The 24,390-nt window shown below is 31.5% G+C and overlaps 2 protein-coding genes across 11 annotated transcripts in view; one reads left to right on the top strand and one right to left on the bottom strand.

The window, feature by feature from the left end:
- The window catches only part of LOC124423103 (teneurin-m), a 628,739-nt gene that overhangs the window by 456,426 nt on the left and 147,923 nt on the right, over nt 1–24,390 (bottom strand). The window lies entirely within an intron of this gene.
- Nucleotides 1–24,390, top strand: part of LOC124423106 (sialin-like) — a 33,676-nt gene that overhangs the window by 7,706 nt on the left and 1,580 nt on the right. The window contains exons 1-7 of one of the 6 annotated variants that reach the window (XM_046960501.1): nt 19,327–19,345; nt 21,145–21,212; nt 21,526–21,808; nt 22,295–22,880; nt 22,968–23,100; nt 23,285–23,526; nt 23,996–24,390. The exon at nt 23,996–24,390 is cut by the window's right edge and continues 1,580 nt beyond it. In XM_046960501.1, the coding sequence (XP_046816457.1) occupies nt 21,212; nt 21,526–21,808; nt 22,295–22,880; nt 22,968–23,100; nt 23,285–23,526; nt 23,996–24,154 (1,404 nt within the window). In that variant the 5' untranslated portion in view covers nt 19,327–19,345; nt 21,145–21,211 and the 3' untranslated portion in view covers nt 24,155–24,390. Of the gene's footprint in view, nt 1–19,326; nt 19,346–19,771; nt 19,900–20,721; nt 21,213–21,525; nt 21,809–22,294; nt 22,881–22,967; nt 23,101–23,284; nt 23,527–23,995 lie in introns of those variants that run through there. The other 5 variants (XM_046960497.1, XM_046960500.1, XM_046960498.1 and 2 more) reach the window with 5 other exon arrangements.

The following is a 24,390-nucleotide window of genomic DNA, read 5'->3' as shown; positions in this document are numbered from 1 at the left end:
CATTTTATATAATTAATTTTTCATTTTATATTTAATTCATTACTTCATTAATTTTCTTCTTACCCGATAAATGATACACGTTTGATCTTTCGATAAATCATATTTTATCTGTAAATAAATTATAAACGATAAATCTTATCAACGTCTTAACTTTATCAATGATGAAACAATTACGAATAATAATATTTTCATAGAAAGATATTATTTATTTTTTTCTCTTCGTGATCCCTCATTAAAATTCTCATTACATAAAGATGAGTAAATAATTAATTTATGATTTTATTCCGTTGCACGAAGTACGATCGCCTTTAACCGGTTCATCGTGCACGCAGCTTGTTGACTGTTGACGATGTTATTAGAAGTTAAGTTAGGATGCTAGTATAGCGGTTCACAAGCCATTCTCCGTAGATACAATGGTAATTAGTCTTATCTCCTGCTAGCAAGATTGCATGAGAGAACTCGTGTAAAGGGAATCGAGCTAACGGGAAAGAGAGAGAGAGAGAGAGAGAGAGAGAGAAGGACAGTGTTCCTAAGCAAAATTCCTTCGCATTTAGCACTCTAATATCCTGTCGTCCTGTTAAAATCAAACGTCGATCTCAAACGGAATGTTAATTTCATTCTCTTTCAATTCGGATTATATTCTTGAATCCGTCTTTCATAAATGAACAAAATTTCGTGAATATTGAAATTATTTCAATTAATAGAAAAAGAAAAAGAAAAAAGAAAAGAAAAATTTAAGATCAAATGTTGTGCGAGATCAAGCCAATGAGAATTTGTTAAAATAAATTCGAAGATTGAAAATCAATATTTTAAATTCGTTCGATGGGAAAGACGTTGAAATGGGAAGCAACATTTTTTCTCTTTCTTTCTTTCTTTTTTCTTCCTTTCTTTTTTTTTTTTTACCCTTTAAAAAGAACTACAATATCTGTGCAGAGCAAAAGCTAGACGACAAAAGGAACGAAATCGCAAGGACGAACAAGAAAGATAAAGAGAGAGAGAGAGAGAGAGAGAGAGAATGATGAGGGGGGGGGGGATGCAGTTGCCTCTTCCTTTCTCTGTAAAATTCTTGGCCAACATGGTAGGTAGAAAAGTTCGAAAACCGTAGGCATCCATCCTCATCGTCGGTTTCGTTCTCGTTTCATGAAAATCTCGGAGAGAGAGAAAACGCTTGACGTAGTCGCCATTACACGAATCGTTTTCTCTTTCACTCTCTCCCCCCCCCCCCTCTCTCTCTCTCTCTCTCTTTTTCTTTCTCTTTATATTTCTCTGTCTCTTTTCCTTTTCTTTCTCGTCGTCTGCCTGGTCTCACGAGGAGTACCACTCGAGCAGCAAGTGCGTACCTATCCAAAGAGTGTTGAAGTTGGTGGAAGGATGGAGAGACTGGTTGCTGGCGTTTCGTTTGCCATATATGCTTTTGTGAAAGAAAGAAATAGAAAAAAAAAAAAAAAAAAAGAATGAAAGAGAACGATAAAACGAAAAAAAGAAAGAGAGAGAGAGAGAGAGAGAGAGAAAGAGAAATGGAAACGGAAGTAATAGAAAAAGAAGAAGAAAATCGAGCAGCAAGGAAAGAGCCCGGTGCATTTGATATCCAACGATGACGACATTTTTTCGAGACAATTCAGCTGAGCTTTTTCCTTGCGCAAAAAGCCTCCAGCTGAGCTTCTCTACCTGAAGCTTACCGACTGAAGCACCCAACGTCTCTGTTCGAACGCGTAGCACGCGCGTTGAAAAGCGTTGCCCCTGGAATTCTAAAGAATTTCGTACATATTCCGTAGTACCGCTTTTTGGATCGAATATTACCTCGAAGGGAAACGTTACACGAAAAAGAGAGAGAGAGAGAGAGAGAGAGAGAGAGAGAGAAAAGAAAAAAAAAAGTGAAGAAAAAGAAAAATACGAGATCTGGCTAATTGGAAGCACTCGACGATATTCGACTTTTTATAATGCATCTTCTTCGAAATGTTTTTTTTCCTTTTTTCAAAAGACAATTTATTTCCTTTTTTCCTTCTCACGACTTTTCCTCTTTCCCTCGTATTTTCTTTTCTTGTTTTCTTTGTCTTTCTTTCTTTCTTTCTTTTTTCTTTTCCTTTTTTTTTTTTTTTTTTTTTTTTTTTTTTTTTTTTAACGAAGACAAAGGTAAAGAAAAGAAATTTCTTTGTCGAACGCGTACGATAATTATCTTTGTCCCGAGTAACGTAGATTGGTATTACGATTGAGAACAGGATCAACGAGGATCCGATATATCGATGTGTGCTGGATTACACGGAGGACGTTGTGTAATCAGATAAGAGGATAATACTCGGGAATTATGGAGTCCGTCAGCACAAGGATCGCGTTTTCCGTCAGATAGTGAGAAGGAGAGGTAAAAGGAGATGGAGGAAGAGAAAGAGAAAGAGAATGAGAGAATGAGAGAATGAGAGAAAGAGAGAGAGAGAGAGAGAGACAAATAGCAAATGATTCATCTTAAGATAAAGGGACCGAGGTTGGAAAAGTTAACCCAGTTCACAAGTTCCGAGCGTTTGATTACAGCGTCATGAGATGCAACGTAACCGAAGTCGCATTTTCAGCATAGTTCACGAAACTTTAACTTCGAGGGACGAGAAGAGTGAAAGAGAAAGAGAAAGAGATAGAGAGAGAGAGAGAGAGAGAGAGAGGGAGAGAGGGAGAGAGAGGGAGAAAGATAGAAAGAGAAAGATAAAGGGAATGATAAAGAGAGAAAGAGATAGATAGATAGATAGATAGATAGATAGAGAGAGAGAGAGAGAGAGAGAGAGAGGGAGAGAGAGTCCACGAAAGGATAAGATTCTTAAGTGGCGGAAGTTGCGTGAAGAAAGTTTGATGAAAACTCGACGGAGGAAAAGGAGAATCTTTCCTTTTCTGATGCGGAGAAGAGAAAACGGGGAGTATTTCTTAACGATTCTCTTCGTTTCTTGTAAAAGCTTCTTCCCTGTCCGCAAACGGAGATTTCGAGATAGCGAGATTTTATTGCCGAGAAGAGTAAGAACTACTGAGACCGATACCACGTCAAGGTTCTTCCTTGAATAAAAAGAAATAAATTCCCTCTTCACTTTGTATGCAATTTTTCTTAAACTCAAGCTTTACGATCTACGTTTTAGCTTTTACAATTTCGTTAATCACTACTTTCTTTATTGAAGATTAATATAATATTATTGCATTTTATTGTTATCGGCTTTAATTTGAAAAATTTATATCTTTTATCATGAATATCAAATAATACTAATTGATATAATTTTCTTAAGCTATTTATTTCAATATTAATTATACAATACGTAAGTTTATGTTGAAGCAACAATGAAATATGACTTTGAACATAAAATAAGGAGTATCTTAATCGAAGATTTTTATTAACTTGAAACAAAGCGATTAATATCGATCATTGAAGCTCATTTTGACGTTTTTATATCTTCCAAATGTTTCAATGAATTATACGTGTATTAGATGATAAGATAAATAATTCTAATTAATAAATTAAAATAAGTTCATTATTATATGAGAAAAAGAAACGAAGAAAAAAAAAAAAAGTAGTTATAAGTTCACTCGATTTGTAAAATAAGAATAGTCAATGGAAAATTTTATAAATTATTTCTATAATTGATTAAAAATTGATCTTTAATTTTTTTCAATATTTCTATAAAATTTACGAGATGTTTATAGAATACATGTATATATTAATTATTTATAATGTGTATTAACTACATCATAAATCATTGTAATATATCAAATATATACTTCGTAATATTCAAATCTATGCTTTAAATATATCAAATCTGGTTTTATACTATAGTTAACAAATCAAGTTAATTTAAGTAGATTAAAATCATCAGACAAGGTATACTAATTTTTTTTAAAATATAAACTTGCAAATTAGTTTCTTATGTTTCTGATAAATGAACAATAGATAGTGACTTTTTTCAATATAGAAGATGATATATTTCGAAGGAATTAGTTTACTGTATTATTTAGATTTAATATACATACATTTGCTTTTTATAATAAACATAAATAATTGAAATATATATATATATATCGCTAAGTTATTGTAGAATAAATGATACAAATGTTGATCGAAGCAAGTATGTTTCTTAGCAAAATAATAAAATGATGATTACGTTTTCATTAAAATTATTTCTCTTGGTATGAGAAATATCGTTGATTGATGAATTTTGTTTAAATCGAAATTGCGATGTGCGAATGAGGATTGTTTTTTTTCCTCTCTCTCTCTCTCTTATTTTTCTTATTTTTGTTTACGCGCTAATAAGCGCGTGGCGACCTTTTAAACGACGTAATGGAAATGTCCCGTATACGTAAGTTTCTTTACAGTAAGAAAGGAATTGTAAATAGATGGCACTGGTGTAAAAGGAATTCTTCTTGTTTTCAGTGAAGATGAATATACAGACAGAAACGTCGCGTCGTAGAGAAAGGAGAGAAAGGAAAAGAGAAACGGAGAATGCTCCACGGAATAATACGTAATGCGAGATACGCTTGCTCGGATACGTCGTGAGAAGAAACGCGACGTGCATTCTACTCCTTCGTACATTTAACTATATGTTCGTACAAGTGCATATACGTATATGTGATTGAAAGAGTGTAAGTATGCATATATGTGACAAATGTAATGTATACTAGAGTGTACATGCGTGAATATCGACGTGTCATCCCTCTCTCTCTCTCTCTCTCTCTCTCTTATACTATCTTTTACTCTCTCTTTCTATCTCCCTCTCTCTTCTTCTTCTTCTTCGTTTCTTGTCATTCTTCATTCTTCCCTATTTGCGGTAAACGAATGCAGAAAGGAGTTTTCTTATCCTTTCTTTGGCATCATCCAACGCGTAGTATACTCAACAAAAGATGATAAACGGTAGTGAGAGAAGGGAAGTATTTTGAGTTTCGAAGAAACTTCGTTTGTCCTTGTTTCTATCATGTACATAAATTTTTTAGTAACGTTTAAGAATTGTCCGACAATAACTTGAGACAAATTTTCGAAGGACTTCGAACCAGTAAATCTTTCCTCGATGATAAAGAAAGAGAGGAAACATTTTCGAAGAAGTCGCGTTATCGTGAGAACCATCAGGATAGATACAAGTAGACGAAGAGACTTTCGAAGGAGTGGCCTTCTTTTTCCTCGACGAGAAAGCTCGATTTACGCGAAGTAGTATTCTCAAACTGATACCACTTACTTCAGAGCCAGGATCATTGACGAGAAGTGTAGAAAAGTCAGATTGACCTTTTGCCAGAGAAGAAAAGTTTCGAATTTCTTTCTCTTTCTCTTTCTTTCTTTTCCCTTGCCCTTCCCCCCCCCCCTCTTTTTTTTTTTTATTCTTTTCTTTTTATTTTTTTTCTATTTCTTTTTTCTCTCTACAATGATCACTTGTTGAATTGAATGAACGAATACTTTCAGCGTGTCTTCGTATTCAGTATAATATCAATTCTTCTTAAAAATATTTTCTATTAAATGGAATAAAGAGAAATTCCCATTAAAATTGTCTGATCAAAGCGAACGAACATATAATAATTAACGAGCAGGAATTTTATAAAATATTCGATCTTATATGATCCTTATCGAACGTAGAAAGTACAGAGAAATATATTGATTGATTTATTTATTATATCTTCTTTTTGTTTTTTTTTTTTTCTCATTAAAATTATTAAATAAATTCTTTTTCTCTCGTTAATAAATACTTTTGACATTGAATTTGAGAATATTAAGAAATAAACAATTTCATTTGTACAAGATACAAATAATTTCTCGATTTAAGAATATATTATAGTTTCAAACTAAACGATAAAAAGACATGTATTATATTCGTTGATATATTTCGTTCGTTAACATTGTCAACGTTTATAAAACATTTATTACACGTTATGGAGTAAAAGAAAAATCAGAACGATGGATGAGGTACGGCATACCAAGAAGGAATGTTCGTTACGTTTAATAAGAGCAACGGCAAAAGTAACACGAGTAATAAACTTGTAGACTTGAAACTAGCGAGAAGAGGAGTAACGAGACACAGCCTGAAGGAGAGTAAGAGAGAGAGAGAGAGAGAGAGAGACGAAGAAGAGCATACCGCTTGTGCTGCAACGAGGAAGATGATGAAGAAAAAATGAAAAAAAAAAAAGGGAAAGAAGAAAGAAGGATAAAAGAAAGATGACATTACCTACTCGATACATTTTCTCTCCTTTTTGTTTTCCTCGTTCGACAATTATTTGAGTCCTTACTTGTTCGATATTAAACTTTCCTACAGAAATAATTTCGTTACTATACATTATAATAATCTATTATTATATTCTAATGCGTTCAAAGGGAAAGACAAATTTACGAACGCTATACGATTTAATTACAATCCATAAGATGCAATACATCATTTTATTATCATTTTCATTTGATTCGATATAATTATTACGTTGTAAATGTGTATTATTCATTTTACTTTCTATTAGAATCGAGTTTCGATATCGTATGTATATAAATTTACTGAATATTTTCGATGAAATAAATATTACGACGAATGAGATGGCGGTCTTATTCTATAAAAAATTTTTTTGACAAATTCTATAATACATTCACGAATATTTTTTCGTCAGTATACAAAACTCCTCTCCTTTACATTTTAGTTCATAACTATACCACATCGAACTACTAGATTCTTAAAATTGTGAACTCTCGCGGAAATTTCAAGAATCCTTTTAAAAAATCTTACGGAATTCAAATTAAAATTTTTCTACGAAGGAATCTTAAAGGAGTTCGATATTCTTATCACTCATTGAAAAATCTACTGTTCTGTATAAATACGTTGCAACTTATCAAGTTTTCTGAATCTTTTTTTTCTATATTTCTCTCTCTCTCTCTCTCTCTCTCTCTCCCTCTATTTACTTTTTCTCTTTAAACTTTTTCATTTAGTGAATCGAATGATCTATACAGAGATTTTCGATCGTGGATTCATTCTCTCGGACGACCTTACGTTCTTCGTGTCTTACCCTCAGTGGAATCACATTTACATGCAATGGAGACCCAAGAAACTTGAAAGAGAGAGAGAGAGAGAGAGAGAGAGAGAAAACGACTGGACCATTTCGATCGCTCACGTAACGCTTGTTTAGGTATATCCTTTGGGTCCGTTTCGCGATTCACAAAGTGAAAAGAATACTTGCAGTTTGCGGATCGAAATAGATCGTTATCGAACAAAGAGACAACGCACCGAGTCCGTTGGTATGTTATCGTGGCCAAATGTAAGGTAGAAAACCGTACCTTATTCTATATAGAAAAGAAAAGAGAAAAAAAAGAGCAACAAAAAAAAAAAAAGGAAAAAAAAAAAAAAAAAGATAGAACAGAAAAATAAGGCAAAGCCGTTGTTGTTGTCGTCTCACCGCGGGATCCCAAGGGAGTTCAGATTCGAAAGATATCGTGATATTAAAAGCGACATTTTCTTGCCCTTATGCATTTATTTATATCCTCGATGTATAAAATACTCTCTGTTATGTTTCTCTAGATATTCATCATAATACCATGAGGAAGAAAGACAGAGAGATAGAGAGATAGATAGAGAGAGAGAGAGAGAGAGAGAGAGAGAGAGAGAGAGAGAGAGAGATGGATAGATATGAAGAAAGAAAAAGATCAAGATTGCATCGACGAGAGAGAAACGGAAACTTTGGCCTCCATTGAATTTATAATACGTCGTGGAACTTTAACTCACAAAGTGAAGCTTTGTTAGTTTTTGAAATTATGATGTAATCTAAAGTAGATAGATATTGTTAATATTCTTAGAACCAATGGAACACGTCGATCGTTAATATATTTAACGTTGATAGAATTATCCCACGTAATGTCGATACTATAAGTCATCGCGATAATATTCTAATGTTTCGTGAGATAAATATTATAATTGGATAAGGAAAGAGAGATCTTTAAGAGTTCTTCAATTTTCTATTCGTTGAAGGCATATTATTTTTTTTTCTTTCTTTTTTTTTCTTTTTTTTCCTTTTTTTTTTTTTTTTTTGAGAGTACACACAAAAGCACGAAATTCAAGATTATCGGAATTAAATTCGAATGTTCGTTTATGTGTTATGTGTATACAGGTTTGTGCGCGCTAACGTGAACACACATATGAATGAGAGAATTCACTCTCGTATTTTTCGTTCTTTTAATAGAATCTAATGCGAAATGTCTTTGTAAGAAAATTTGATACCCGTAAATAAATATTCGTATTTCTTTCTGCTTCTAAATAATTTATTTGTTAAATTATTTACAAATACTGAGCGACAGATTACTCATGTTTCGCCTGTCTTCACAACACGACCGGAGAAATTTCTGACCTGGTTTTCACGCTATCTCTCTCTCTCTCTCTCTCTCTCTCTCTCTCTCTCTCTTTTGCTTCGTTCACTCACCTCTGTTTACTTCCCATCGCACCGTGATTTCTTATTTACTCGCCTCGGCGGACACAAGGGAGAAGCGCATTCATCCAAAGCTTTCCGGTCAACTTGCCCGAGCAAAGTAGGTCGAATTTTCAATACAAGATGTTTAAATATTCTAACGAGTTTGCCATCTACTTTTCAATTGGCTTCTCGGCATCTTAGATTCAGCCCCCTCCCCTCTACCCTCCCTCCTACGAATAATGATCATGAAACAAAAATGTAGCAAATAAAAAAAAAAAAAAAAAAAAAAAAAAAAAAAAAGAAAATAAATAAATAACAGGCATTGCATAGCATTTTGTTCTGTTTTTAATTTTTCTTTTTTTTTCTCTTTTTTTTTTTTTTTTTTTTTTTTGTATCGAAGCAAATATAATAAGCTACTGAGTCTATATCTATATCATATTGAAAATTTATCGTTTATTTTATATCTCAAAATCGTTCATAGGAAATAAATTTGATAATGGATCAAAATGGGAGATCAAATAAATTGATTATAATACTGTTGCTTCGTTAAATATCGTAGAAATCAACTACTTCAACGAGTGAGTACGTTGTATTCGTGGTAAACGATCCAAGGAGACACCGGACTGAAACACCTTTGACGTTAAGCCGAAGCCACCGAAGAGGATCACTGATTGCAACTGACACCAGTGCTGCTGGCTTCATGAAACGAGCGATCCCCCAAAGTACGCTGCTCTGTCTCTGTACTCTGATCCCCCAAAGTACGTCCTATCGATTTTATGCGAACTGTTTCCATCACTCACTCGGAGAACTTTCCGACGAAGTGAAGTATATCGTCTGGACACTCGTTCCAATTCTATTTGATTTGCAACGGGATATACATACATAGATATATACATATACATATGTATGTATGTATGTATATCTATGTATATATGTATGTGTGTGTATATATATGAAATACATAACTATATATATATATATATATATATATGTATATATATACGATGTACGATCGAATCGATTTTATAATTTTGATAAAGATATCGATAAAATACGATCGGAAAGTATTTTATCGGAGGAATAAAATGGTAAATGTAGGATAATAAAACTATAATTCGAAACGTTTAATAGTTTTGTCATGGAGCAAAACAACGTTCGTGGTACTAAAGGCGAAGATTACGAAGGAATTCAGGAGCGTGTCCACGACGTCGTTCCGTTTTCTCGAGAATTTAGGATCCTCTTAACGAGTTTAAGCTCTTCCGTCCCGTTTTCCAAGAGAGTAGAAGAACGAGAACGAGAGAAACAGAGAAAATTAGAGAGAAAGAGAGAGAGAGAGAGGAAATAAAGTAGGGAGAGAACGATTCTCACAGCATCCCAGTCAACCAATTTCTACCTTCGTACGAGTTCCACTCGTTTATCCAAGACGAGTAGTCAGGAATTCACGTCTTCGTGGTCCCTGCATCATCATCACCGTCAGTCGCGATAATGAGGACATCTTGTGCTACTAACAAGACGAGTATCACACTTCCTGCATCCCTTCTGACTTGTCCTTTCCCTTCTTCCTTCATTTCTTCATCGTTCCTACCTTCCTTCCTTCCTTCCTTCCTTCCTTCCTGCCTGCCTACTTGCTTGCTTGCCTGCCTGCCTGCCTGCCTGCCTGCCTGCCTGCCTGCTTGCCTATCTACTTTCGAAGAAGCACAAAGCTCTGCTTTAGAACGGGGGAATATTATAATGTCTCTCTGGCTTACAAATGTGCTTACTTGGCTTTACCTCGTCGAAATCTCATAGCACGTCGTCGGGAGAACGGCGATCTGATTTCCTCTTCTTGGTATATCTGGGTATATCGCGACGGTGATTTCACACGAGAATCGCGAGGTTTAGTTTTGCGAGGATGGAGACGATGTGTAAATGCCTCGCTAGAAGGTCTATTAGTAGGAAAGGGAGAGAGAGAGAGAGAAAGAGAGAGAGAGAGAGAGACAATCAGCTCCCTGAAACACGTGCTATTCTCGTTTTTGCTATAACTATACAATACGAGTTCCTAGAAATTGAACGACTAACACGGGAAATGAATTACTCCATGTATTTTGATACAGTATATTTCTAACAAAGAAATTAATAAGAAATTTGGATATATGTTAAAAAAAAAAAAAAAAAAAAAAAAAAAAAAGATAAACAAACAAAAGGAGTAATATATAAATGAAAAGATAATTTTTATTATTAAATATTCAAATGTTCGTTGTTTTTTTCTATGGCAAAAAAATTTTTGATTAAGCAATAGAATGATTTATTTAAATACAAATATATTTTAGATAAGATAAAATACTTAAGAAATTTGAATGTAATAAAAATAAATTTTTATATGTTGTGTTAGTTTAGTTTGTAAAATGTATTTATCTTTTATCATATTTTTTATCGGATAAACGCATCAAAATTGTATCAAATGTATCAAAATTATTGATGACTTTCAATGTTTTAGCAACTCTTTTTTCCATCCCATTTTCATTTTTCTCATTGCTTCTAACAATTTTACCAACGTTTCGTGAGATTCATGAGACCATGATTTTTCCTTTCTCTCATTGTTTGCTATCATTTATAATCAAAAAGTTAACGAATTAACCATGAAACTATTCATTGAAATGTATTTCGATTTTGGAACATCTGTGAATCCGATTTCGTGAAATAAAATCTTTTTAGACAACATCTCATTGTTACAATTTTAAGAAATAATTACAAATAATTAAGAAAACAAAAAAAAATATTAAGAAAAGACAATCTTGTATTATAAAATAATATATATTTTATTATAATTTCAATGTCGATCATATTTATTATGAAAATTTACTAGCAAAGAAACATGTACATCATTTTATATAAAATCTTTTTAATAAATAAATAAATAAAACCATTCCAATTAATTAATTTTAACATCGAATAGATATATATATATATATAAACGTTACAAAAAAAAAAAAAAGAAAAAAACAGAAAAAAGAAAACAAGAAAAAAAAAAGAAGAAAAGAAAAAAGCCCATATCCTCCTTATTTCACGGTCGAAAATTTTCATCGTTAATGTTTTAACTTACTGAAAAAAAAAAGAAAAGAAAAAAAAAAAGAAAGAAAGAAAAAGAAAAATTCTCGAAGAAAAAAGAAGATAAGAAAACTGAAGTGAAGAAGGAACGAATCGACTATGGGGTCTCGAAGTTATAAAAGCGTTCTGTATCTTTGTAACCGAGACGAATGACCATTAAAATATGAAAATCTATGCGCGAGACATCGATATGCGTGTCAGTGGACGTTTAGAAGGGCTTCGTTCGTTCGACTAAGCCGAGCAGAGCCTTAAGGAGTTGGAGTCAGGACGAAGAAAAAGAGAGAGGGGATTGGCTATCGTAATGCCGGTAAGCCATCGGACACATTAAGAGGATCATATCGTTCTCATCTAACATCGAAAAGACGTTTCGCTTTTCGATCTAAAAGAAAGAAAGAGAAAGAGAGAAAGAAAGAAAAGAGAGAGAGAGAGAGAGAGAGAGAGAGAGAGAGAAAAGAAAAGGAAAGAGCAATGGTGTGTTCCATAGGATGGTGAAATCGAAATGCCTGTCCAGATGTCGGCCCGTCGACTTTTAATGCGATAAGAGGAAGGGTTGGAAGTTCTCATTCCCTTTCTCCTATCTTTCCTCTCACTCTGTTAAACCGTGAAAGATACTAGATATGAGAAAGAGAGAGAAAGGAAGAGAAATAGAGAGAGAGAGAGAGAGAAGGAAAGAGAAAGATGCTGACACCATCTAAGGTCAATGAAACGTTCTTCGAACATTTAAACACGCCACTTCTCTTTCATTCGTTCCAACATTAAATTTCATTTTACTTGTAATATTATAACGAGCTCATTATAGATAATACGATCGGGAATCGAGAAAAATCCCAATAGTTGTAAGTAGAGATATCTATTAGATCGTACGAATTAAATAGAAAAAGTATATATTTCACGAATTCCATGAATCGTTAATCATTTTAATTTTTGTTTGAATTCTTCCTAGCAAAAGTGGATTACGTGAAAGAGAGAGAGAGAGAGAGAGAGAGAGAGAGAGAGAGAAAGAGAAAAAGGAAAAACTTTCGTACGTCGTTACGTCGCATTGAAAGTTTCAACGTTTTTCTCGAGACGGGAAAAAAGAGTAAACGTGGAAAAAAATGAGAAGGGAATGGAAAGTAGATACGGAAAAAAAAAGAGAGAGAAAGACAGATAGACAGACAGACAGACAAACAGAGAGAGAGAGAGAGAGAGAGAGAGAGCATAAGACTAACAAACTTTTCTTCGGATACGATTTGAATTTCGAAACTAGCGCTTTGTGGCTAAAGAAATGAGAAAGAATTTACTCTATTTTCTCGACTTAAAGATCTCTCTCCCTTTTCCTTTTTTCAATTTTTTTTTTTTTTTTTTTTTTTTTCCTAAAGTACGTCGACCGATCTATTTGTCTCCCTTTTTATCGTGCGCTTACGTAAAAGGAGAAAGAGATCGTTGGTCATCCATCATCGTTAGTATTTCATTCAACGACAACCGAGTCGAGCGGAAGACTCGACGTTGACTGTGAAAGCTGTGTAAACTCTGTAGGCAAACAAACGTTTTATGGTAGTTCGGTGGCACCTATCGGCTCCATAATATCTTCTTGCATACATATATTCTTCTTCCTCTTTCTTTCTCTCTTCCTTTCATTCTTTCTTTCTATTTCTCTCTATCGTGCCATATTCAAAAAAAAAAAAAAAAAGAAAAAAGAAAAAAGAAAAAAAAAAGAAATGAACACGAAGAAATTCATTCTCCTTCGCCTTTCCTTTTATCACAGATAAACACAGACGCACAAACACAATGTACACTAAAATTCGTATTACTTTTATTCATTCATATTTCTTTTATCATTCATATATCTTCTTATTAATTTCATTTTACGTATAAATATAGATTAACACATATATTTCGTACGATCGAATACGAGACGTAAGACACTTACACTGATAATTATATTTTACTTTTACATCTTGTGTATATTTGACATGTCTCACATGATATCTAATGATAAATTATCCTCAATGTTTATACGAATATCCTCTATGACGCTTACTAGACATTCACGCATGTGTTCAAATGTCAGTAATATATTAATATTAGTATACTCTCTCTCTCTCTCTCTCTCTCTTGATATTAATAACTAATAAATAGTAAGTTTGTGATATTGATATGTCGTAATCACTTTAAATGAAACGTACATATGTATATACATATGTACATATTTGTATGAACGTGTGAACATACAATATGATACGATGAGATTTCTAACGATTAGTTATATCATGATTAGTTTGTTTAAATGGACGTGAAATTATTTCTACTTGTATAAAACCAATAAAATTTTTTTTTTTATAAATATTTCGCAAATTCCTTCGAAGTTTGGATTATTAAGCGATAAACTAAATTAAAGGAAAAGGAGAGAGAGAGACAGAGAGAAAGAATTATGAACGTTCACAAACATAATGATTGTTATCAGGTGTTTGAAAGAAAATTGAAGAAATAAGAAAAAGAAAGGAATTATTAAGGATAATTTGTTATTCACGCTTTTCTATGCAAGCAATTCTATGAAAAAGAAAAAAAACAAAAAAAAAAAGAGAAAAAAAAAGAGAAAAAAGAAATGAAACAAAACAAAGTACTATATTTCATCTGAGTATTCGTGAAATGAAACGCGCTTCGGTCTTTTGACGTTGAATACTGTCTGACCCACTAATTTCAGTCATTCGCTAAAACGCGCGCTTTAATTAAATGTGAACTAGAAACAGTCAATAACAATGGATCCATTATGCGTAAGAAAATATAAGAGTAAAAAAAGAAACTCGTCAATGACATTTCGTTACCATGCGATTATAAATATTGCATAAATTACTTGTAATATTGTATTAAAAAATTAATTCCTATTTTTATTTATATTATATAATTAATAAAAGTTAATAAATTATTATTGAAAATATATAATTATAAAAAATTAATAAATTATATGATATATAAAACAAATTTTCTTATATAATAAATAAGACAAAATGTGATGAAGATCAAAATAGGCTCCCGATTGGTTTTTTTCTTTTTCTTTTTTTTTTTTTTTTTTTTTTGTTAACTAATAACTTTCTTAATGTTAACGTTAAAGTTAATTTTTTAGCTGCAAAAGATTCTCCAATTAGTTATCTAAAGATATATATATATATATATATATATATATATATATATATATATATGTATATATATCGACAGAATTCATATGAAAAATTACAATGAAAAATATTTTCGAATTAATGAAGTGTCAGATATGAATGTTTTTAAAACAGTGTTCCAAAATCGGATCCCCTAGTTCTGATATATTAAATAATCTGCCTGATAAAAATATTTGTTTTTTTCTTTTTATGCAGAAAATTAAAATAGATTTTGATTTGACTATGCAATAGAATGATTTATTTAAATACAAATATATTTTAGATAATAAAAATACTTAGGAAATTGAGTGTAATAAAAATAAATTTTAATACGTTTTCATTTTAGTTAGTAAAATGTATTTATTTTTTATCATGTTTTTTTATCGGATAAACGCATCAAAATTGTATCAAACACATCAAAGGAACTTTCAATGTATCAGCAACTTTTTTTCCATCCGATATTATTTTTTCTCATTGCTTCTATCAATCTTTACCAACGTTTCGTGAGATTTATGAGATCATGATCTTTCCTTTCTCTCATTGTTTTCTATCATTTATGATCAAAAAAGTTAACAAATTATATCGAACTATTCATTAAAATATATTTCGACTTTGGAACTATCATTTGGGAATTTGACTTTATGAAATAGAATTGTTTTAGGCAAAATGTCATTGTTACTATTTTTAGAAATAATTAAATAAAAAAAAAAAAGGAAACATATTGATTGTCGCTTCTATTCTACATTTATAAATTCAAAATGAGAAATGAATGTTTAACAATTTAGAAATCAATTTATATATAGAAGCGAAGACACGTTGAAATAATTTCATAATATCGAAGTATAAAAATCAACGCGTCATTCATTAAATCTCAATAACATATAAGTGAATATGATTGCGTAGTATTATTTTAAAATAATCATTTCACTGACCTCATTAATATACATCATTTACATAACAAAATAAGCTGATTATGCAACATAGATGAAGGTGTCCAATTTTGATCACTTTTTTTTACCATAAATAATATTAATTACAATGAGAAATATTTATCGATAAGCACACATATATCCTATACATTTGTATACAAAATAAAAATGCTTTATTAACGTTAACTAATATATTTTCCAAAAATTCCATCAATAAAACTTTTAATTCGCGTTACTGTTATATTTATATAAATTTCATCGATATCCAGGTTGTAGGAATAATTAAATTTTAATAAATCAACGAAATTACTCGTTGCGTATCTCAGGAACATACTATTCTTTATGTATATTTTATATATAAAAAAATATATATATATGTATATACGAATGGAAGAGAGAAAGAGAGAGAGAGAGAGAGAGAGAGAAAGCAGAATGTGCCCCGTAAATGTTAGAGAGAAACGAATAGAGAGGAGTCGGGACGATACGAAAGGTGAATTTGGGCAGCGCAAGATCGTACGAGGATGGTTACGGGGGGTGGTTTGGAGGATGGTACCTTGTGAAAAATGAAGGTACGAAACGGAATCGCTAGGGGTGGAGGTTGACGCATTGCGGTGAGGAAATATGGGTCGTCCCGATTATGTCGGGAGAGTTAGACGAAATGCGCTAGAATCTGACAGTAGGAGACTGGAGAGTGACGCCGCAGAAACTCATACATCTTGCGTATAACTAATGTGAGCATATATCAGCCACTCTTTTTCTCTCTCTCCCTCTCTCTCTCTCTCTCTCTCTCTCTCTCTCTCTCTCTCTCTGTTTTTCTCTCTCTCACTCTTTCTTTCTTTCTCTATCTTTGGGTTTAGGTCTCCTTTACCTTTGCGCGAAAATGTACAATTTTACCATCACGTCTTCCATTCGTTCGTCTTTTATCAGTTTAGCCGTGAGCTATCCTCTGTAAAATCATAATTTCGTTTCTCTTCAAAAAAGAAAAAAAAAAAAAAAAGATGTCATAATAATAATTGATATCGACTAGACAACAATGAGAATAAGTTTGCTTTTGAAAGAAATCGAAAGATTATTATTTTCAAGATATCTTAACGATGTCTATAATCTGAGCTCGTTATTCACAATATTATTGAAATAAGATAAGACAATGATTGTCCATCATTAAAATATTTTTTTGCAACTTTTATTATTGTGAATTCGCGCAATATAATAGTCGCGATATAATATGAAATATAAAATGATTGATAATAGTTATATTTATATATATTAATTAACATCGAATCATCAAATCTAATTATCCGATAAATAAATAATTGAAAAAAAAAAAAACAGAAAAGAAAAATTAATAATTTCAAATACATTTGACCGTCGAATTGATAATTACATATACGAATATAGCAAACGTAATAAAAAAAAAAAAAAAAGAAAATAAATAAAAAAACAAGAGAGAAAGAAAAAGAAAAAGAAAAAGAAAAACCTACAGAACATCAATACGATCTATCGTATCAATGATAATTAATAATGTTCTGGAATCTCCTAAAGAGCAGAAATTAATGACTGGAAGATGTTCACAGCAGGCGATCATGCAGGTTTCCTTACATCGTGGGTGGTCGGCCAACAAATAAGAGTCCAAGGTCGAAAAACTTGGAAGCAGAACGAACTTGTCTGGTCTCGTTTATTAACAGAAGCTACTAATTGGTATTCCTTCGTACAAGAAAGACAGAGAGAGAGAGAGAGAGAGAGAAAGAGAGAGAGAGCTCTGTAGAAGTTAAAAAGCCATCATCTTCGTCTTCGTCTTCGTCGTCGTTTAGAAGTCGCTCGATTCAGAAGGTACTTGGCTATGTTTACATTGCGGGTCGAAGTCAAAAGACTCGAGGAATAGTTGAACGGCTTTGCTGTACAATGCGGCGCCTCGAGGGTTGCCCTTCTGAATCCTCTCGAAACCGGTTTTCAACGGGTAGCTTTTCGAGCCTTGCTTGTATCTAATCGGTCAGCAACCGAAAGTGTACCATTGTTCTGTCCCACTCTTATCGTCGTCGAGCTCTTTCATTAATTTAGATTCGAGCTTGGATCCGGTTTTCATAATCCTTAAAGCATTTTTGTTAATTAGTATGAATATTAACAATGGATATAAAATTTAATGTTTTATTGTACGTTTTATTGTATGTTTTATTATACGACAATAGGCATTGTCTAATTTTGTGATAATTAGCTTGTGATAATTAGCTTGACCATATCATGTACTCTAAGAATATATAAAAGTATATATATATATATATATATATGAACGTTTGTATATACTTATTTTTATTATTTTATATATATATTTTTTTAATTTATTTTATAAATACACGTTGAAATCATTAATGATATTAAAAAAAATTTCACTTCGTCTCACAACGTGAATCACAACGTATTCTTTTTTTAATGAGACAAAATCTTTCGGACAGTGAGATGAAAAAAGGATTTTATAAATGAAACAACACAAGTCAAAATGAAACCAAATTTAAAAGGATGACGGTTCATCTTTTATTTACCTTCATTTCGAGGAACATTTTGTTATGTGTCTCTGTCGATCTGTTGTCACTTCTTGTAAAGTATAATGGACAGTGAAAATATTTTGATCTTGGATTAACAGATAGAAATCTAATCTAATTCCTTGATTCTTTTCGACATAATAAATGTATTTAAAAATGTATCTTCTTTCTTTCTTTCTTTCTTTTTTTTCTTTTTTTTTTTTTTTTTAATCGATAAACTTTAAACCCTCGAAAGAAAAATAAAATATACAAATATGCAATAATAATGTTGATAAGTTGATGCTTTTAATCGTTTCGCCTTTTATTTATTTCCGTCCAGGAAGAACGATACGAGTGTACTAAAATATAATTTTGAACTTCCGTCGGATGTTGAAGATAAGCTGTTCGCTGTTGGTGTAAAAGTGAAAAGAGTGAGACAAGTAGACGAGAAAAGTAGTGGGAGAAAGAAAAAGAGAAAAGAGTCTGAGAGATTCTCGAGAACGTTTTTCATCCGCTCGGACGTGGACCCACCGGTAGAGGCATCCTATTATCCTCACCCCATAAATATTAAGTAGCCGATCGAACGTTCAAACATTTATTACAAAGAATTCACGAGAAGCTGTTGTTGCTTATATACGATGAAAACAGAGTTTACGCGAACAACCGGCTGAATAATCGTATATGAAACGTGTTTTAGATAAGAAAGGTCTTGCTCGGATAATAAACTTTTATTTCCTTTCGTTATTCCATAGCGTGTAAGGCTATTAGTGTACCGAAGTTTTGCACTATGTTATAAACATTGATAAAATAATTTTAGAAAATTTCCATTGTGTTATTATATCGTCGATATCTTGAAAGTAAGTATCGTTAGAGATTAATTAATTAAATTTCTTTATGAATTTATAATCATTCGAAAAATATTCATATTTCGATCAACACGTTTCGTAAATTTTTCTTTTCTTTTTTTTTTTTTTTTGCTTTTACCTTCATACATATGAGATATTGAATTTATTTTTTTCCCAAAGTTTCATTCTTATCCCACATATCATTTTAACACTGTCGGTTCATTAATTTATTCTCGTATTCTAGTATTTCAATTATCATTTATAATACTCACTCGCTTTCTCCTTTCTAATCGTATACATTATTTACAGTTTTTAATTACATAAAGGAATCCAAAAGAAGAGAAAGAAATAGAATGAGATACACGATGATTTATGCGTAGACATCGTATGTATAAAAGCATAATTAATAAAATCGTCGCTTTCTATTTTATCATCATCTTTCATTTCGATTGGTACGTACATATTCACTTTTAAAATACTTGAATTATTATCAACTAATGTAATAAACTCGATTTTACTATCTATACATAGAGAATTCCTTTGACCTTCATCGTTCACATTGAATGTACTCTTTCATAATGAGATCATGTTCTTTTATCTCGTTTCATCAGATGTAATAAAAAAAAATAGACAACTTGGAACGAGATAGATAATATAATAATACTGAAATATTTATCAACGCAAAACGGATCGATGACTTATTACGACCTTTTATGATCACATGATCATTGTTGATCAAAGAAAATTCTTATATATATATATATATATATATATACACAGTATATGTACAGTGTCAATCGTGTATAACTCAATTGGTTGTCATTTATTTAAAAGTCTTACAAAATCATAATTTTAAAAGAAAAATCAATCAGTGTTATTTAATTAATTATACGAAAGGAGTCAAATAGTTTTGATATTTATTAATAATAAAAATCATCGACAGAATGATTTTCAATTAATTTCACGTTTAAAATGGTTCACCAGGTATATACTTGGATACAAAAATGTATGTATATATGAAATATCTATATTAATGTATGTATATGTGAAAGAGAGAAAAATATTTTCGATATAATAAAATCGTCGACAATGATTTTCAATTAATTTCACGATTGAAATGGTTCACCCGGTATATATACTTGGATGTACGAATATATAGGTAGATTCATTTTTATTCGATAAAATTTTCTCTTATGATGGAATACGAAAAAAGACAGGATTACGTATGTATTACAAACGGATGTATATTTTACGAGAAAGATAAAGCGTATAGAGGTAAATATTTATTTGACGATAATTCGTTGTTCAAAAATTCGTTCGTCTTCGTGAATTCTTATCTATATAGATATGTACGAATAAAAAAAAAAAAATAAATAAATAAATAAATAAATATAAATACGTATGTACGTATATACGTATATACGAAATTAGCGTTCAATTTTAAAAATTTTTGAATTACACAGACATCGAACAATAGATAATGAAGACAATGACTATAAAGGAAATGGAATATTCAAACGTCAGTTATAAATAAATGCAATGAGGTCGGGTGAAAAAAATTTCTTCAATAAATATTCATACAAGACCAATAATGGTAACGTGATTATGAATAGCTGTTTCAATATTATCAACCAATAGAAATAAAATCTCTTATTAATTTAACGATTATCTGAATATCATTGATCGATACGTATTAGAAAATATTTTGACGATCGTTTACGGTAATCAAAATATAATGGGAATGTCGAATAAACTATGAATATATTATTCAATGAACCGAATCATTTATTGTGACGTATAAACAAGTGGTTCTTTCCTTTCTTTGAAGGTTCCCACGCGGAGAATTAATTATAAACGCGCGCGCGTGCGCATGCTTTAACACTGACAATATCGACTGCCACAGAACGAGACCGAAAGTGTACTTTATCACATCGTGATCGTCTTTGTTTCTCTTTCGCACTTTCCCTCTCTCTTTCTCTCTCTCTCTCTCTCTCTCTCTCTCTTTCTCTCTCTTTCATCTGTAAAGCCATTTAATCTCGTGATGATAATATGAAGATACAAGGACGATCATTAAAGACAAGATATATTAGAGAAGAAACGAAACATTTGTCTCGTCATGCAGTTATAGTTTGATAATTATTATCAAGCTCGATTTCTCTTTGGATAGAAGTATAATTATTGATTTCGATCTGTCGAAGATAAAAATATAAATAAGAATAACGAGTATCGATATGATTTGTCGTCTTTCAAGATAATCGAGACAACTACGAAAGAAGAAAATTTCGAAGATCCATTTGGGAGACATCGTATAAATAACAAGTAAGCTCTTCGTTTGCATTTATTAACGTTATATTCATGAATAATCCATGAAAATTAGAAAATTATTTCTTTAGAGGGGAAAAATATGCCGGTGAAATCGAAAGGGCGAGGGGGAAGGGAAAAGGGGGAAAGAAAAAAGCAGACATTTGACATTTCCTAACCTTTTAATCTATTATATATATATATATATATATATATATATATATATATATATATATATATATATATATATTAAATATCTGTATGATATTTTTCTTAATATTTTCTATATTATTGTATAATATATAACCCTGTGAAATATTTTTGTTGATAGTGATTAAAAAAGTTCGATACCTCTTTGCGATAATGCTTTGCATTGCGAATATGATCATCTACGGTCTCAAGGTCAACATCGCGACAGCTATAATTGGTATGGTGAAACTTCAAGAATCCGTGGCATCAAATGAGTGTCCTGAATTTGAGGATGAAGATGAAAAGGAGACAACAGATCTGGAAGGACCATTTAGTTGGTCGACCACTCAGCAAGGACTCGTTATTAGTATATATTTCGCAGGATATCTCATTGGAATGTTTCCTTCGGGATATTTCTCCGATCGGTGAGTACTTATAATGAATAAATCTTTGCGAATCTTAGTTGGCTTTAGAAAAAAAAGGAAAAAAAGAGAAAAAAAAAAAAAGAAAAGGAAAAAAGAAAAAAAAAAACAGAAATTATTTTTTTTACGGAAAAGGAAAGAAAAAATCACTTCCTAGAATTCATCGTCGAGGTTTTTTTAATTAGGCATACGAGCAATGTACAAATATAGAATCTTTAATGAGCAATAGAACTTCCTTGTGCTACGAGTAAGTATTCGTTTCTACACGATTACGTATCACGTGAACACGATATTTAATGTTTCATGACGAATATTTTATCGGTTTATTATCAATCCAAATATTTATTTTCATTTTAAAGGATAATCAATAAATAGTATAAAAAAAATTTGTCCTTCAAACGGAAGTAAGATAGTTATTGTTAAATTTAATATAAATAATAACAATGATAATAATAAAAATCAATTGAAATTGTACACTTTGATATACAGATTTAACACGAAGAATGTATTACTGATTTGTGTATTATCCAACGCAATTCTAACGATCATCGTGCCAATCTGTGCAAGCATTTTGCCACTCCTCCTATTCATCAGATTTCTAACGGGTGTTATGAGTGCCGCTAATCTTCCAATAGTGAACGTTCTGTTGGGAAAATGGATCGTTTATGAGGAAAAGAGTATGTGGGTTGGGATAATCTACGCTGGAACATCTCTAGGAACTGTTGTATCGATTTTCACATCCGGCTTAATTCTGAGAGATTTAGGATGGGAGGCTGTCTTTTATATTCATGGTACACTCCCGTTAATTTGGTGTATAGCTTTTTATTATTTCTTCGAGGATTGTCCAGAAAAACAAAAATTCATAACCGAAGAGGAAAGATCATTTATAGTCAGCACGTATGGTCATCGTACGCCACAATCGGCAAAAACAAAAGTCCCTTGGAAACCGATCTTTACCTCTGTACCATTTTGGGCACTTATCTGGACTAATACTCTTGGAAACTTTTGTTGGTATTTCTTACTAACTCAAATGCCACTTTACATGAATAAAATTCTTCGATATGATATTAAATCCGTGAGTATCGTTTATGATCCAATCGAATTATTTTACATATTATATTTATCGTCACGATCAATTCTCTTTTTCGATTATCTTTTTTAGAACGCGATGATCACCTGTTCGCCATACTTAATAAACTCCCTGACTAATCCTCTGCTTGGTAAATTATTAGATTGGGGAAGAAATAAAGGTATTTGGTCGCAAACGGGGGCAAGAAAACTTGCCGTTTTCATAAGTGAGTATCATTTAATAAATTTTTAAATTATTTCTGTCCTATTTACATATTCGATGTAACGTTAATATTACTTTGTAAGAATGACGATTGAAAATAAACGAATAAAAATCATTTTTATACGAGCGTCCAATTTAAATGAGATATAAATGTAAAATTAATGAAATTGATTATATACTTTGTACAGGTAGTATTCCACCCTGCATCTTTCTCATAGCGATCATATACATTGGATGTAATCGTTTAGTCGCAACGATACTTTTGGTTTTAAGTATCGTTATTGGTGGTGCAATATTCGTCGGTCATCTTTGCAATCAAAACGATTTGGCACCGAATTACGCCGGTATTCTTATGGGAATAACGAATACACCAGGAACAATTTCAGCATTCATCTTACCAGCCTTGGTGGGCGCTTTAATGGAAGAAGGGGTGAGTAAAGAGATGCTTTAAAAGTCGTTAGATACTCCACGAATAGGAAACATCGAAAAGGCCGAACTGACTCCGCCTTCGATCTTTCTTTTCTTCGATCGTATCTTTTCTTAGAAAGAAAGAGAGATTAGAATTTTACAGTTTCTCATTCAACCCTTTTCATAATATTTCTCCAGACACTTAAGAAATTCTATAAACGTAGTTATTTATTATTAATCATTAATGTCATTTATCGAAACATTTTTAATAATTCTCATTTCTATTTATGCACAAAGAGAAATATTTATCTTTGTGAAAATTTGAATTGTAAATTTATATAGTGATAATACTCGATTATAATTTCTAATGATATTCGCGCGATAATAAAATATATATATATATTTATATACATACATATATATATATATATATATATATATATGATTTTTTTTTCTTTTTTAATATCTCTTCTAAAATTTGTTTCATGTAGCACACGTTTGAACGTTGGAAATATGTCTTTTGGATAACTGTCATTGCCCAATTTCTTGGCTTCTTAATATTTATCATATTCGGTTCCGCAAAAATTCAACCATGGAATTATCCAGAACAATTAGGAGACACGAATTTGGAGCAGATGGGCCAACATTAAGAAACAAGATCTTAAACGAACTTTTATCTAAGTCGATTATTAACGAAATTGATTGAAAAAGAAATGGACAATAATATGAGATTTATTTACAAAATATTCGTCGATGATTTTAAAATGTATACGTTTATGTATTCCAATATTTTTATTTACATACAAAGGAAACGATAATTTTTATGTAGAAAGAAAAAAACATTGTAAAAACTTCGCTATTTTACGATTTTAATAGGTAATGAGTT

This window comes from Vespa crabro, chromosome 3 (genome assembly GCF_910589235.1).
Source record: "Vespa crabro chromosome 3, iyVesCrab1.2, whole genome shotgun sequence".
In the NCBI taxonomy this organism is placed as follows: domain Eukaryota; kingdom Metazoa; phylum Arthropoda; class Insecta; order Hymenoptera; family Vespidae; genus Vespa; species Vespa crabro.
Note: the sequence above shows the minus strand (reverse complement) of the source record. Positions and strands in the feature narration are given on the sequence as shown.